Here is a 16,310-nt window from a genome sequence, read left to right on the forward strand (position 1 = left end):
GGGGGGGGGGGGCTCACACCATTATCACAATACAATATGGATCTAACGCTACTGCGGCAGTTACCTGAATAAGAGTGCTATTGGGAGCGGTTCCAATATTGCTGGAAGCTGTTCCAGTATTGGAAGCAGCTTGAAGAGGTTTCATTACTTCGCAGGCCACAAAATTCTTCATTTGCGGGGCACCACGTTTGAAACCACCTCCTCTCCTACCTCCCCTACCCCTTCTACCGCCCATGAATCCGGCCCTGAGGGGTGAGGGTGTGTAAAACCTTTCGTCAGGTGCACCAAAATTTGTGTAATTGGGTAGCTGTGTATATCCATATTGCCATTGTGGGAACTGAGCTGCCCACCCCGACATTTTTATCTGAAATATTCTATTTTTAATCTTTGATCCAAATCAGAAGTTTAAAGGTGGAAGTAAAGATTATGAAATATATCGAAATATATTTTCAAAACTGAGTACCATGAAGTTTTTTTTCCCCCCACGCAGTTTAGACTCTCTACAAGGAAAATAATATAAATAAAGTAAAGATCTTGTGTTAATACGGAAATGTTGTTTGAGAGAATATAGTTGTCATTTTGAAATATTTATTTGCGGCATTCAGAATCAAGCTGTTGCTTAAGCTGCTTTATTGATTAAAGCTGTTCTATTCAGGGTTGCCAATTTAAATTGTGGCACTGGCCAAAGCCATTTTTCTCGATTGTGGTCTTAAAAAATCCAAATGACTGTGAAAAAAATCTGGTTGCTTTATGGCTGTAAAGTGGCTGTGAACCAAAATTTCAGAAAATATCCATGAATTCATGAATCAAGTATTACTAAATGTTTTGTTGTTTGAGAAATGTATGAGATTTAAACTATTGATCCGCATTTGAACTGCAGGGGCGGATACAGGGGGGGGGGCGGGGAACATTCGCCACCCCCTGAAAGATTCAGGGAGGGGCGTTGCCCCCCCCCTGAATTTGGAATTTTTTGTTCCTATTTTCAGAATAGCTTCTCAATAGCACATGCTTTTAAGGGAAAGAAACCCTAGCGTAAAACAGGAAAAATATCGGTCTTAATAAACTATAATATGTGTGAAAAGTTAAAAATCTAGTTTTTTAGTCTTTAGTCATTAATTTTGACTCTTTTTGAGTCTTTTCAGTCAAAAAAAAATTTCGCCTACAGCGCGATTTTTATTGTTCTTAATTAATTATGATTTTTTTTTGTTCCTAGAAAATCTTGCCCCACCCCCTCACTTAAATCCTGTATCCGCCCCTGAAACTATGCCATAATTGAATTCATCATTTGAACATCGATCGTTTGAACTATTGTTCATTCTAACTATTTATGATAAAGTCATTTTCAATAGTTCAAACAATACATTTTTTTTACTTATTTGAACATATTGAATATGCATGTTTAAGATTTTTATATATTGTGAAAAAACATAGGTCTGCAAACAATTAACACAAAATATGTTTGATCAAAAAATATTTCACATTATACAGCCTAAAAATAATTCAAAATGACCAAAAAAATAGTACAAATGGAGCATTTATAATATTTCAAATTAACCAAAACATATCTTTCAAAGGAGCAAAAAAAAGAATAGTTCAAATGAACCAAAAAATAGTTAATTAATATAACATTGCTGCACTCTGCACTATGCACACACACCTGGGCCACTCAATTCTTCAATATTTAAAACACTCAAAACATATGCGTAAAAAGAGCGCAATTTTTACGCAATTTTAATGCTAACAAAGACAACTTAAATTCTTTTTAAAAGTTTATTTTTTCAATTTTTTGGGAAAATGCAATATATGCCGTATCGGAAATTTTAGATATTTCACAAATAATTTAGATTTAGAGTTTTAGGGAATTACGCAAATTGAGCGTATTTTTACGCAATTTGTATACCTGAAATAAAATGATACACATCTTCACAAATTCATGATATTTTTACTTAAAGCTGGGTTATAAAATATTTTCTTTAGAAAAATTAGATATTTACACTAATTTGAAATCTAGTCATACGCAAATTTGCGTTTTAATTGCGCAAATAGAGCCAAAATAATATGCGACCACGCTATCTACGCAATTTGGCTAGCTGGGTAAAATGAGCAAAAAATAGTTCAAATTATTAAAAAGATTTTGAACTATTTTTTGCTCATTTAAACTATATTTTCGCTCAAGTGAACTATTTTTTGTTAATTTGAACTATTTTTTTGCTGATTTGAACTATTTATTTGCTCATTAGAATTATTTTTTTGGCTCATTTGAACTATTTTTTTGGCTCATTTGAACTTATACTTTGTTTGCTCACCCTACCTAAAAATACGTAAATTTTCGTAAATTTCATACCAAGAAATGTTTCAACGTTTTTAGGTTTTTATTTTACGTATTTATACGTTTTTTTTACAGTGAAACCCTTAATAACGAATAAATCGAAAGAATTCATCAAATGTCGTATTCTTCACTTTCTGATAATGGAATGTTGCAGATATATTTAGTTTTTTAATTAAATGATTATATGGAACTCTTTAAAACTGTTCCCGCATATTCATGGCTATTTATTCAGTTTCGCAAATACTGAAAGTTACGAAATATAGTATAAAACTCATTGAAAAATTGTCAAGACGACATTTAATAAATTCTTCCAATGTATTCGTTATTAAGGGTTTCACTGTAGGGTTTTTCTTTACTTAAAAAATTGTATTTTTCAAACCTAAAAATACGCGTGTTTTCGTAAATTTCATACTAAGAAATGTTTCAACGTTTTTAGGCTTTTATTTTACGTATTTTTACGTATTTTTTAGGTTTTTTCTTTTCTCACAAAATTGTATTTTTTTTAGAGTTTAAAAGTTTGATGCAAACCTAAAAATACGTATGTTTTCGTTTTCATACCAAGAAATGTTTCAACGTTTTTAGGTTTTTAATTTACGTATTTTTACGCTTTTTTAGGTTTTTTCTTTATTTGAAAATTGTATTTTTTAGTTTAAAAGTTTGATGCAAACCTATAAATACGTGTGTTTTCGTAAATTTCATACCAAGAAATGTTTCAAAGTTTTTAGGTTTTTATTTACGTATTTTTACCTATAGATAAATAAATAAACATAGATAGCTTATGTACGCAAAATCACCAAGAAACAGTCCGCGAACTCATACTTCCAGGGGTCAAAGTGTACTTCAATGATAAGCGGGGTGGTTTGGTGTTTTAATGGTTTTTATAATTATTAAACCACTAAGGAGTAAATTTTATTTTGAGAATTTCAAATTATTTCACTGACCAATATATCTGAATAAGGACACATGAGAAGGACTAAACTACTTAAATTTCTTTTTACAGAACTCATGTACACCTTAAGTACTCAATGACATAGTAACAGCCAATGCTCACAACCGACCTAGTTAATCTATATAATATATATAATAATAATATAATATAATATGATTTTTACGTATTTTTTAGGTTTTTTCTTTTCTTAAAAATTGTATTTTTTAGAGTTAAAAGTTTGATGCAAGCCTAAAAATACGTATGTTTTCGTAAATTTCATACCAAGAAATGTTTCAACGTTTTTAGGTTTTTATTTTGCGTATTTTTACGTTGTTTTAGGTTTTTTCTTTTCTTGAAAAATTGTATTTTTTGAGTTTTAAAAGTTTGATGCAAACCTAAAAATACGTGTGTTTTCGTAAACTTCATACCAAGAAATGTTTCTACGTTTTTAGGTTTTTATTTTACGTATTTTTCATTTTTTCAGGTTTTTTCTTTACTTAAAAATTGTATTTTTTACAGTTATAAAGTTTGAGGCAAACTTAAAAATACGTATACTTTTGTAAATATCATATGTATCTAAAAATATAGATATTTTTTAGGATAGATAGAATATTTTATACCCATTACACCACCGTATTAAGATTAAGTGTCTGATGAGTCCACTTAAGAAAATTTTATAAATAATTTATTAACATTTGTTATATGGAAGTCTGTATATATGATCGAATTGTTTATATAGTTAAAAAAGGTATCAATATTTTTTCAATAATGCTGAGGGGGGCACAAAAAAAAATTTTACGCGCTGACTCCCCGAAAAAGTGTCCCCCCCCTCTAAACAAATTCTCTTGTACGCCCCTGAGTGGCTGTAAAAAGAATATGTATTGGCTGTGGTACAAATTATTATGTTGGCAACCCCATGGTTCCATTAGAAATTGGCCAATCTGTGTTACTCAAGAATGCCGAAATGAAATATAATTCATAGCGGCATTTGCAAGTAACAGAGTTTGGCCATGCTTAGAAATTTCCCGAAAATAATAAGGTAGCGACAAAACTCTGTTACTCGCGAATGCTGCAGTGAATTATAAGAATTGAGAGAGATTAGCATATATTTTAGGATTAGGTTAGGTTTAGACACTTCTGGGCCATGGAAGGACTACTGAAGTTAAGTCGCATGGAGTAACACTGTTTGCCAGGATCTCAGCGATTATTAATGAAAGATCACTCATCTAAGAGTCTGGAAACACAATCTGTGTCAATGATATGTTTGGTCACAACAACACCCTTACAAATCAAGCTGGTGCCCAGGAAACAAACTTGACTAAGAGAAGCTGAGCTGAGCTACAAGAAAATCTCAAAATTTGGTCAATTTAACATGCAAACTTTGAAAAATTCTTGCATCATTTCCAAAGTGGGAGAATGCAGAAGACACCCTAGAGGTGAACGGCATTGTCCTCCTGTTGGATTCCCTCAACAAGGTAGGATCATTCAAGAATGTCAGAGTTGTTCAGACATATCCAGATGCTCAAGGTTTTGTAAGAACATTTTCGGTTGAGTACAGAACCAGCCAGCAGAACAGAATGATCAGAGTTAAATGCCAGTGCCGAACTCTCTCCAGACTGACCCATCAAAATGCAAACCAGGTGCACAAGTGATGATGATGTTGTTGATGATAATGTTGTTTATGATGATGTGGATGACAACCATGTTAATAATGATGGATGCAGTACTGGTGTTGCTGATGATGAAAGTGTAAGGAAACACACCTGCAGCATCTTCAAACCCAGTCACAGTGACAATTGCCCAGGATGGGGATAAAACAATTGTAGATCTTCCTCAGAAAAGAAAGAAAAGATCCTTCCCCCTCTCCTTTTTATCTTGCTGTACATAGCTAATATTTTTCGTCAGAGATTTCTTTCAAGGATGTCACTCCCCCCCCCCCCCACCAACTAAGCCCTCTGGATGAAGCTAAGGTTCTTGTTCAATATCTTAGAATAAAATTATATAATTTTTTATTGCAAAAATCTAATTAAATCAAAATTAATTGTATATTATTCCAGGTAATCCTGAAATCTTTTCTAACAATTGACTTTCCTAAAACAATTAGTATTAAAAGCTAAAAGATTTAAAAGCTTTTGATTATATTAATTTTCAGTAATTAAAACAATTATCACATGTTTTTTTAAACAAAAAAAGACGACTGAAAAGTGAAACATTTTTAAATGGAAAGCAGTTGCCAGTTAGACGTTGATATATGACTTTAGCGCTAACATATCAAATTCATACTGCTAATTAATTTTTGATAAAAGGTTTTTAAAAACACAGCAGTTCTTACAAGTCAAGAGTGACCAAGAACTCTTTGTATTTTTCATGGATTTGCATTTATATGCAATGTTCTAATCACAAATTCAATTCAACAAAAATTAAGTTGCAAAAGAAGATTTTATTTCATATATTAAAACCAATGTAAAACGAATAGGTCTGGAACAGGACATTCTTGTCCCAGGTAGATAGTCAAGCTCACGGAGTCTTTGTCATAGTTGAAACCATCAGCTTCAATAAACTCATTGTTCAACGTCACCTTAAGCAAGATTAAATTAGAATATTATAAACATACAGTTCAATAACTTTGTTGCATATGCATATATTTGATCTTACCTGAGTTACAATCTCTTTAACCCCATAAATAGTAATTTTTTCATAGAACATGTTATTTGCTTCAGTATAATCATTTACTTCAGCTCTGCTTTCCATAGACCCTAGAAAGAAAAAAATGCACTTTTAATGGTTAAAACTCACAAACTTTGTGATATGTCTTCTTCTTTTTCACAATTTAAGAATTTGCCATGTTTTAACATACCTTTCTCAATAGAAAATATGACTCTTGTGTGAACATTTTGACTGTTTAATGATTCCCCATCATCCAAAAAAAGGAAACCAAAAGCCATTCCCTCACTGAAATTGAATAAAAGTCCTTAGAGCCTGTTAAAGATTCAGTTGGTTTACGCCTAAATGGGATTATTTGCAGTTTGTAATGTATTGACTATAGTAAAGCAATTACTTATATAAAATGTATACACAAGCTAAATGTATAATTTATATGGAATGATGATAGAACAAGGTTGTCAGACATTAGTTAAATCGTAAATAGTAGTTCTAACCGACCATGTGAATTTTGCATTGTGCACAGTTCAGTCACCAATTGTTGTTAAGGTGGGATGAGTAATAACTTTTTAAAGACTTTGAGGTTTTTGGACTTTTAAATGTGAAGGTTTTAACATTCAGTAATTGTTTAAAATAATTTTTTATTTTGGTTCGTTTTTGCTTCTTTCTTCATTAAAGGTTAAAATTTGGAAAAAATGTTTCAAATAAACAGTTTTTCAAAACAGTAAAGATTAAAGATTAAAGAAGCTGAAAAAAAACCAAGTTGATGTACATCATTAGATGTTACCTGTTTAAAAAGGCTTTCAATGAAAATGCATTTGATTTTCTTTGCTCAACAGTGTTCATGAAATCTCCTTCCTGTGTTGGAATAATGAAACCTCCGCGAAAATGAATAGGAGTTGTGTGAGCAGAGTTGTTTAGATCTGAGAATCATGGTTAATATTGTTTAAGCATTTTTTTTAATGTTAGAAAATGCTTTTACACTAAAACGATTTTTTCAGTTACTAAAGAAAGTTAAAATATTTTAAACATGCTTCCCTGACTCTACTTCAATGTCACCAGAATGTATGCTCCCATCCAGAGGTAAGGAATACCAAATTGAATCTTTCGGGAGATAAACCTGGAAACAATTTTAAACAACTTTTTCAAGCTAAATCAATGAATCAATTGATTTAAATTACATGACTTAAACTTCAAATGTTTAGTGCAGACCTGTCTTGTTATTTTCCCTTGTTCAAGGATTGGTGAAACCATGATTCCAGGTCCAAGCATAAATTGTGTATCAATGTTCCAAGTTTTCTTATCCATTGGAAACTCATGCCAAACAGGCCTGGTCACAGTTGCTCCCTAGAAATAATTATTCTTTTCATTTTGTTAAAACAACATTATAATTTTTGTTTTTAATTCACCGTTAAGGTGTGGTAGTAGAATAAGGAATACAAATATGGAAGAATTTCATATTTAAGTTTGAAAGCATCTTTTGCAACTCTTGCAACTAGACCACCCTCCCAGACTCCAGGATCCTGATCAACACCATCCCAAACATTGTGATTCCTACAACAAATCTTATAAAAAGCGTATCAACACATTGTATTTGAAAGTAAATCATTATGTGGTCACCTAGAAAATGGGTAAAAAGCCCCAAGCTGATGCCATCTAGCACACAATTCTTCAGTACTATTGCCTGATAAAAAAAAATTAGAAAAAAATCAAATTTGAAAATTTTATTTTAGAGTTACCAATGAAGCCACAGATATCTGCACCAACCAGAGGATATCCAAATTGACTGAATTGCAAGATACCAATAATAGAGAAATGTAAGTTGTCCCATTCAGACCAGTTATCTCCCAACCAATGTGCAGCATATTTTCCTGAAGTAAAGTTGGTGTTTAAATGATAATTTATGAAACATTGAAGTGAATAAAACCTTTCTATATCATTCAAATTCCAGACATAATCCTAGGGATATCAAGGTCAACCATTTGCCCCTCCTCTGTCAAAGGTTAATGCAAAGGCTTCACTTTTGATCCCAGTACCAGTTTCATAAACTATCCAATTCAAGTCATTCATATAGTTTAATGCCTATCTCTCAGAACATAAATGAATGGAATTTATCAGTTTATCTTTATTGGTATAAATACATCTGTTAAAGTTTACTTATATCTTATTATATTTTGTTCAGATATTCATAATTCTCTGCTGTAATCAAGCAGCTCCTTCAACTCCTGTTCAGCATCTAACTAGGCAGCTTCATCAACTAGATATCTTGTTCAGCTGCTCCGATTCATTATCTACTATACCGTAATCCTGGATGATACTGTAGCTGCTTCTAATGTATCTCAAATCCAGCTGCTCCTAGAGTCTTTGCTATGTTAGCTGTATTTTACCGGAGCTGCTCCTTAAGTCCCTGATACTCTGGTTGCGGAGATGCTCCTACTATCTGAGATGCTCCTACTAGCTGAGATGTGTCTAAGTTGTCTACACTGTCCCCAGAGGTTGAGATAAGTCTATGACATCCTAGTCTTCTTATACATTCTCGCAGGTATTTCAGACAGGCCGGTACTAGAGTAGTTAAACTAGCTGGACTGGAGTAGAGCCTCATTTTTTTAGATTTATTACTTGCTCTATATCTCCAGTAGACCTCTAATTAGGCCCAGTTCAAGTATCTAGAGTTTTTGAACTAGCTGTAGATCAGAAGAGTCTCTTTTACTCTGGTTGCAAGTATCTAGAGTAGTTGAACTAGCTGTAGCTGGGTAGAATCTCTGATACTCTGGTTGCGAGTATCTAGAGTAGTTGGACTAGCTATAGATTGTAAGAATCTCTGAGACTCTGGTTGCAAGTAACTAGAGTAGTTGAACTAGCTATGATTGGAAGATTCTCTGATACTCTGGTTGGGAGTATCTAGAGTAGATGATGAAAATGAGGCTGTCCAGCCTCTGGACGTCCTGGTAAGATATATCATCCTGAGAGCTGTCAATGAAGTACAAGTCCCCAAGCCTTAAAGGGTATAAGCGGGAGCTAAGGCTCAAGCGTGTATAAGTTCCTGGAGTGTACTGATCCTATACTGATCCTATTCTCCAGGTTCTCTAATAACTTAGAGTTAGAGGAAGGCTTGAGGGTTGTTTAGTTGGGTCATTCTTCTAAATATTACACCATGCTTTAAATAATACAACATCAGACAAACTTTTACCTGAACCAACAAATGTGGAGCGACTCAGTACTAATCCTCTTTTTCCCGTTGCTTCCTCAACACCTCTACAAATAATTAAATAATTTTAATTTTTAAAAGATACAGATAAAGAGTTCCATGCTAAATATACAAAAAGATGTGGATTGAAAACATCATTTGATTTTAATCCCCATCTTTATGTATATTTAAGATGGAACTCTGTATCATATATGAAATCAATTCTCTGGCATAACTGATCTTGAAGGATGGCTAACCACACATAATGGTAAAAGATATATGTCCTTGGGGTTCATGAATATTTTTCTCTTTTTAAATAAAGGAAAAAATTATACCTGAAGATAATCCTCTAAAAAAAATAAAAAAAAGCCTTTGAAAAAAGGTTAAAAAATTAACATTCTGAAGAAAATGGCAAACTAGAGAAACTTTAGGAAAGGTGTATATCCCCTGTATACACCCCTGCACAAAAATGGAAAAGAAATAAACAGAACTACAAGAAACATTGAAGGCCTGTATTACTCTTTTAATGCTGTATTAACTTGGAGAATGGAGGTTTTTTTTTTTACCTAGCTGGATCAAAAAATATTTAATTGCTTAGGACAAAGACATTGCATTCTTTTTTAAAATCAATTCTTTGTACCTGTTAAGTCTATCATACCTTAGTGTAGGTTCAGATTGAGACCAACCATACAGGCTGTGTGTATCATAATGCCGACCAAAATTTTGCTCAGCATCTATAGATAATGAATTCTATGCACTACATTTATGTTACAAAAGATAAACCTAATAGTTGCAGTTTTTTTTTACCTAAACAGATAGTTTTGTCAGGTAAAGTGTCTCCAACTGATTTTGGCTTGTAAGGAGGGGAATTCCACTTGTTATCTTCACAGCCATCAACACTTCCAGCTACAAAGTTAGCAGGCTCGTTCATATCAATCCAAATACCATCATAGGACACGAGCTCATGAAACACTGCCAGTTGACTGATCCACCACTCCTGAACAATTTTTAACAGATATCATTGCTTTTGTTGAATTGTGTAAAATAAATGTAAAATATTCAATAAAAAAATTTAAAAGTTTACCTGTGTAGTAGGATTTGAAAAGTCTGGAAAATGACAATTGTCAGCTGGCCAAACCTTACCAACAAGAGGATCTCCAGATGAGTTGGAAACCCATATCTTTAAGGCATTTCCTTCTTCAAAGGGAGGGTAACTTCCAACTGGCTCACCCATGGAGATACAAGGATCTATAAGTTATAAAAGCTGGTGTAGTGTTATGTGAAAAAAAAACTTTTTTATGGAAGAATTTATTCTGAGCAATGTTGCTTTTACAAAATCTCTTTTTTATAGGACTCCTAGTCTTTAAAAGTCAGCTAATGTTGGGTCCCTAGGAATTTTTTTTTCATTCTTAATCAATTCAGGGTCAGCTATACTTCAAGGAGTCATTAAAATTTTTTTTTCAAAACAAAATTGCTCAGAATTGATTTCTATATAAAAATTGAAGTATGGTTTTTAGATTATCAATTGTTCAGCCTATTCTTATCTACAGTATGATTTGGTGAAGAGCAAAGGAAATTTTTTACCTAATATGGGGATAAATTTCATGCCAATATCATGTAGGGAATCAACAAATGCTGGTAATTCTTTAAAGTCTGTTGGGTTTATAGTAAAATCCAGGGATCTATGAATTCATCTTTTAATAAAATCAAATGGTATTAATATAATGGTATTAGTGAATTTAAATGTTTATTTTAGTTTTCTAAAAGACATAATTTTCCTATCCATGTAGTCAATATCTCCCCACTGAACATCAAAAGGAATTCCTGCATCTCTAGTTCTCTGCCATGCTGCTTTCATATTGTCCAATGTATTGTAGCCCCATCTAAACAATCCAAACAATAAAAATTGGCAAAGTTTTTATATGTTTTTTTTTATTTTGTAGGTTTTAGGAGCTCATATATTTATAATTCAACTATAACTCTTACACAATTTTACTCTTTCTTGTGATTTATAAAATTGTTGACTCTGACAAAAGTCATAAATTTTAGATGCAACAAAGTCATCTGTTACCAGACGATTTAATCATTGTTCAGGCTTAGGAATTCTGCTAGAGTCAAGATTTTGCACATGTTAATAAAAGCATTAAAGAATAAATACAATTAAAAGTAATGTTAAACATTTCAGATTTTTGTAGAGTCTCTTAAATGCCTAAAAACTAAATGCATAACAAATAGATAAAAACTATGTCAAAATTTGTCTCTATAACATTAATTGAATGTTATTAAAAACTGATTTGAACCTGCAAAGTTGGAATCCAAGAGACCAGTACGGTGGAACATAGTATCTTCCAACTGCCTCTGTGTACTGGGAGACAACTTCTTCTGGGGATGGCCCCAAGAAAAAGTAAATGTCAAGAATGCCACCAATTGTTCTGTAAACTAAACCTGGAGTTGGCATCAAGAGCACTTCCTAAGGGTAAAGCAACTGCTAAAGTTTTAGTCTTTCTTCTTAACAATTACATGAAAATATCAAGCAAACCTGTGCATTGCTATTTAGAAAAAGTACTCCATGTGCATTTCCATCTTCCTCAAGAACAGTATATCTTGGATGTACGCCATACAGGTTAATATCACCTATAAAAAAACATTTAAATATTGATTTTGAAAAATCTATTTAAATTAGTTTAAGTCACCATCTGGAGGATGATCTCTTGCAAACATGCCCCAAGTTTTCCAGTTCATGTCATGCTTAAAGCTTGGTTGCTCCTGAGAATCAAAATAAAATAAATCTATTTTAATCTTTTTAAGAGTCCTACCTGCTCTCCAAGACCGTAAAAGTTGGAAGATGGCAGTATTGTGCTTATCTGCAAAAACTGATCTGAAAATGTAAGTCCTCCAAGAGAGCTGTCAAAGATAACAGTGCCAGATGATTTTCTGAAAATCTTGATACTGAAGACTGGTTCATTGATGATCTCATAACTGTATTCATTCTCTTCACTGAATTCAGCACCTAAATCATGTAATTAAGGAAAAATTCAGTATTTAACTAATTTAAAAATTATTAAATCTTTGGCTTTTTTACCTTCAATTTTGAGAGGAACTTCAAATCGCTGCTCATCTTTTGAGTAGATCTTTACCCTTAAAAATGAGAAATATTAACGGCATTGTTGAAAAATCTTTAAAGTTTTAAAGTTTTTACCTTAGACGATCTTTAGTTTGATGTTCAAAAGCAACAGTAATTTCTTGATAATCACTTCCAAACATTGAAATCTCAGTTTCACGGACTAGGTCTGTAAGAAATGTTTTAAAACATTTACCAAGTTGTTGTTTTGAAATTCAATTAATAAGGATCAAAATCAAACCTATTGCTAGTCCTCCTTCAATCTCATAAAGTTCTCCTCTTGCCCTGACATATTATGCATTAATTCTTGTCTTTCAAATTCTTTAAAAATAACAAGTTTTAATCAGCAACTTCAAAGCTTATCTAAAGAAGAAACTTTAAAAACTTTAAACCTATAACCGTAGGTCTGAGGGAGATAGCAGTTTGGAGCTTCTGACTGGGTCTGCTCCCAAATACATCCCATAGAACTACAGGACGCTTCATCTTTACCTGATCCAGTAACTTTTTTTTGTTTCAAGTTGTAACTATTATTCTGATCTTGTCTGCTTTAGGACTATGTTCTAGATTTCCTTAATGCTTTCGACATATTGCCCAGTGTATTAAATAAAATTGAAAAACCCAAAAATAGAAAAATAATTGTTAATTACCCGGCAAACAATCTATTCTTCTATCATCCTCTACTGCCAAGCAAATGCTGAAAAAGACTCTTTTAACTGAACACTCGCCAAATAACTGTGTTTTCTAATCCTTTTATCTTTTCAACGCGATATTTCAAACAATGAAGTGTGATAGACCAAAATAGTCCAAATAGTCAAAGGTTTTCACTATCAGGTTTCAGAGATTTAGGGATAGAAATTTAGAGTTTGTATTTTATAGTCCTTATCTCTTTCCAATGTAATGTTGTATAAAACCTTTCATTTAATTTTCAAACTAGATCCAATCGTTTTCATCCTTTGGTTGCAAAGATATGAGGATTAGAAAACTTGAGATTATTCAATAAAAATCTCATTATTAAATTAAAGATTATTTTACCCAGGGAATATCAGCAGAAGTAAGGCGTAAACACCTTTCATATTTATTATGTTATCTTCATTCACAATTAATCTAAAATTAAAGTACAAATAAAGGAACTATTCTGACGTAATTTCAAGTGAAAACAAATGAAGATCGATTTCCTTGGTTTCAAATATTTCAATGTTTATAATTTTCAATTACGGTTTCTGAAAGTAGTAACAAGGAAGAAAATTGACAAAGTTACACTCTTTTCAAGAATAAAAAAACAACAATATCTTCCTAGCTCATTGTTACTTTGATAAAGGTTTCAGAGTTTCATTTAGGCATTTATAGCTCTAAAATAGCAGGTTCCTTAAAACCTCCAATCACCTCAATTTCACAATTAGTTTTCACAATGCATTGATACAGTTTGATTGATGATGGAAACAAAACGATTTACACAATCTAAATCTAAAACATTTTCAGCCATTTTTATTTCACTTGATAAAAAAATAATAAACTTTGTTGCATATTTATAACTAAGTTATAAAACGTTTTATCTTCTCAAACTGCAATTCCTGATTATGAAAGAATGATATAATTTTAAACACATTTAATATGCAATTGATGAGAGTAAAGCTTTAAACTGGATTATTTTATTAAGATAAGAATTGTGAGATAAGACAGCTGATAATAAATCTCAAAGATCAGTTCACTCATTGTTAGCATTAATTATTTAATAGGAAGGAAATTTTTAACTTAAAGGGTTGTTGTTGCATACAGTTAAAAACTATCATCTGCTTCATCTTCCATCTTCATCTTTTCTGTGTGCAACCTTTTTCATGTTTTCTCTGCATCCTTCAACTTTCCTCTCCATCATCATCTGTTCTCTGCAACATTTATCTTTTTTCTGCACCCTTCAACTTTTCTCTGCATCCTTAATATTTTGTCACCCATCTTTCCCCTTCATCCCTCATATTTCCCCTCCATCCTTTATTTGTCCCCTCCATTCTTCATCTTTCTGCTGCATCCTTCATCTTTTCTCGGCATCCTACATCTTTTCTTTGCAACCCTCATATTTTCTCTGCAACCTTCATATTTTCTCTACATTCTTTATCTTTTCTCTGGAACCTTAATCTTTTCTCTGCATCCTTCATCTTTTCTCTGCATCCTTCATTTCTCTGCAACCTGCACCCTCTCCATTCTTAATTTTTCACCTTTCTCCTTCATTTTATTTTTATCTTTTTCCCTTCTCTTCTTTCATCTTATTTCTCCATCCTTCATCTTCCCCCTTTATCCTTAATATTTCCTTAATCTTAATCCCCTCTATCCACCATCTTCCCTCTCCATCCTTTATTTTTCCCCTTCATCATTCATTTTTTCTACATCTTTTCCCCTCCATTCATTATCTTTTCCCTCCATCCTTCATCTTCCCCCCCATTTATCCTCCATTTTTCCTTCATCTTTTCCGACTTTTCCCCTCCATTCCCTCCATCCTTTTAAAAATAAAAATATTATTTTAGAAGACGACATTTGACTGAACTGGCTCTGCTGAATAATTAAAATGGAACGAGACTAGACCGCTCAAACAAACAAAATTTCAGAATCCAGCCGGCTGCCTACTTTACAAAATGCAAAACTAGCTTTCAAGCTTAATGTGTAATATTTTTTTTAAGTCTGAAAGTTGAATTACTTCAATTTAGTTTTTTTTTCAGAAATAAAAGTGAAGGAGAGAGAAAAATGGCGTTGCCAAATTTTAGGCAAACTGGCTCACCTGGACCTATGCGTAAGAAGAAATTATTGTTATTCAAATTTATTTAGAAAAATCATTGTTAAAATATGTTTTTCCTGAAGTAATTATCAGTTAAAGGAAGTGGTAATTTCCTAGTATACGATTTTTGGACCCCCTGTCCTTCTCATGTCCTTCAGTTCTCGTCAATATGATATATTGCTCAGTGAAATATTGTTGTTCAAATAGTTCCATTTCCTGAGTTATTTTACACTTGTCCCAATTTTGCTATAGTTTGATGTATCTCCTATCAATTTTGTACATGAATCTCATATGTAACACATGGATACAATTGTTCATGTGGCTACAGCGTCCGGGCCCTAGCATGTCCTAGCCGAGGCGCTCTGAAACATGTCAGACCTGAACCACGTAAGCCTTAGGGGGGGATGGGCGCTGGCGTGGGGGAGTCCAAAAATAGATCTCCAGGTGATAGTCCACTTTCCCTTTCCTTTTGATTATGTTTTTACCTAAATATTTATTGTAGAAGGAATGACGAACATGAGCATGTCAGGATCTCCTGGGTACAATATCCTAAAAGGTGAGTGTATTATCAATGCAGAATCTATTATCAACGCAATATTAAACCAGGATCTTTTCAATTACTTCTACAAAGTTCCATTTTTATGGTTTCAGTTAATCCTTTAATACTTTTAGAGAGATTGAGGGCCACACCTGCTACTCCTCTGGGGGTAGGTTTTTTATTTTTATAAAGTATCAACAAGATCAATCTTTTAACATTTTTTAGTAATTTTCATAACGATAATTTAAAAAAGGAACGATCTTTGTCAACTGTACCCTCTTCATAGTTAATACGGAATTGATTTGATTCTCAGAGTCAAAGATTAATAGAGACAGATGTTGGTTATAACATTTAGAAAGGGGGGGCCACAAAACGTATTACTCTCCGGAAAATTTAAACAGTGTTTAAACATAACTTAGAATTGTCGTAGGATGATTTTTTGCATGCAAACTCAGAATTATGTATATTATGTGCATTTTTTGGTTTTGAAGGAATCTGAGCAAAAGTGCGCGCGCGTTTTTTGTGAAAAAATGCGACTTTTTTGACAGGAAATCAATGTTAACTTCATTAATTGCACTTGAAAATTTTTCCTGACACTCTTGAAACAAATATGCGCTAAAAAAATTCAACACCAAAGGCTTAAATTTCCGCGCGCGCGCGCAATAAAAGAAAATATCTTTGTATACTAATGTGCTAAGTTTGGCCCAAGTTAGAATAACAGTTGCATGTGATACATCAAACTATAGCAAAATTGGGACAAGGAATTCATTTCCGAGGTCAAA

At 32.7% G+C, this 16,310-nt stretch overlaps 3 protein-coding genes across 5 annotated transcripts in view; 1 reads left to right on the forward strand and 2 right to left on the reverse strand.

Annotated features, from left to right (window-relative positions):
* LOC111698282 (uncharacterized) overlaps nt 1-385 on the reverse strand; it is a gene marked incomplete in the record, with an annotated part of 5,124 nt that extends 4,739 nt beyond the window's left edge. Inside the window, 1 exon segment of the mRNA XM_023468569.1 lies at nt 65-385. Within this exon segment, the coding sequence (XP_023324337.1) occupies nt 65-358 (294 nt within the window).
* Nucleotides 386-5,677: 5,292 nt separating this feature from the next.
* On the reverse strand, nt 5,678-13,632 carry LOC111698292 (sucrase-isomaltase, intestinal). The gene is made up of 26 exons (XM_023468587.1): nt 13,610-13,632; nt 13,259-13,330; nt 12,874-12,920; nt 12,619-12,715; nt 12,468-12,511; nt 12,305-12,395; nt 12,188-12,243; nt 11,922-12,115; nt 11,799-11,871; nt 11,645-11,739; nt 11,406-11,575; nt 10,884-10,988; nt 10,690-10,787; nt 10,190-10,353; nt 9,913-10,102; nt 9,764-9,839; nt 9,109-9,173; nt 7,658-7,789; nt 7,539-7,602; nt 7,328-7,472; nt 7,131-7,265; nt 6,957-7,038; nt 6,706-6,841; nt 6,115-6,209; nt 5,913-6,013; nt 5,678-5,835 (listed from the first exon to the last, which is right to left on the reverse strand). Exons 2-26 carry the CDS (start codon nt 13,297-13,299, stop codon nt 5,710-5,712), a joined length of 2,622 nt encoding a protein of 873 aa, XP_023324355.1. The 5' UTR covers nt 13,300-13,330; nt 13,610-13,632; the 3' UTR covers nt 5,678-5,709.
* Nucleotides 13,633-14,902: 1,270 nt separating this feature from the next.
* LOC111698306 (SWI/SNF-related matrix-associated actin-dependent regulator of chromatin subfamily E member 1) overlaps nt 14,903-16,310 on the forward strand; it is a 9,045-nt gene continuing 7,637 nt past the window's right edge. For all 3 annotated transcript variants that reach the window (XM_023468611.1, XM_023468612.1, XM_023468613.1), the window contains exons 1-3: nt 14,903-15,005; nt 15,493-15,546; nt 15,663-15,697. In XM_023468611.1, coding sequence (XP_023324379.1) covers nt 14,960-15,005; nt 15,493-15,546; nt 15,663-15,697 — 135 coding nt within the window. In that variant the 5' untranslated portion in view covers nt 14,903-14,959. The remainder of the gene's footprint in view (nt 15,006-15,492; nt 15,547-15,662; nt 15,698-16,310) is intronic.

This window comes from Eurytemora carolleeae, unplaced genomic scaffold, assembly GCF_000591075.1.
Source record: "Eurytemora carolleeae unplaced genomic scaffold, Eaff_2.0 scaffold180, whole genome shotgun sequence".
Classification (NCBI taxonomy): Eukaryota; Metazoa; Arthropoda; class Copepoda; order Calanoida; family Temoridae; genus Eurytemora; species Eurytemora carolleeae.

Coding starts and splice junctions, on each gene's coding strand:
- LOC111698292 (XM_023468587.1), bottom strand. CDS start 13,299: ATGAAAGGTGTTTACGCCTTACTTCTGCTGATATTCCCTGG. Junction 12,512..12,618: donor CCTCAGACCTACGGTTATAG/GTTTAAAGTTTT, acceptor ATAATATGTCAG/GGCAAGAGGAGAACTTTATG. Junction 6,210..6,705: donor TTGAAAGCCTTTTTAAACAG/GTAACATCTAAT, acceptor ATTCAATTTCAG/TGAGGGAATGGCTTTTGGTT.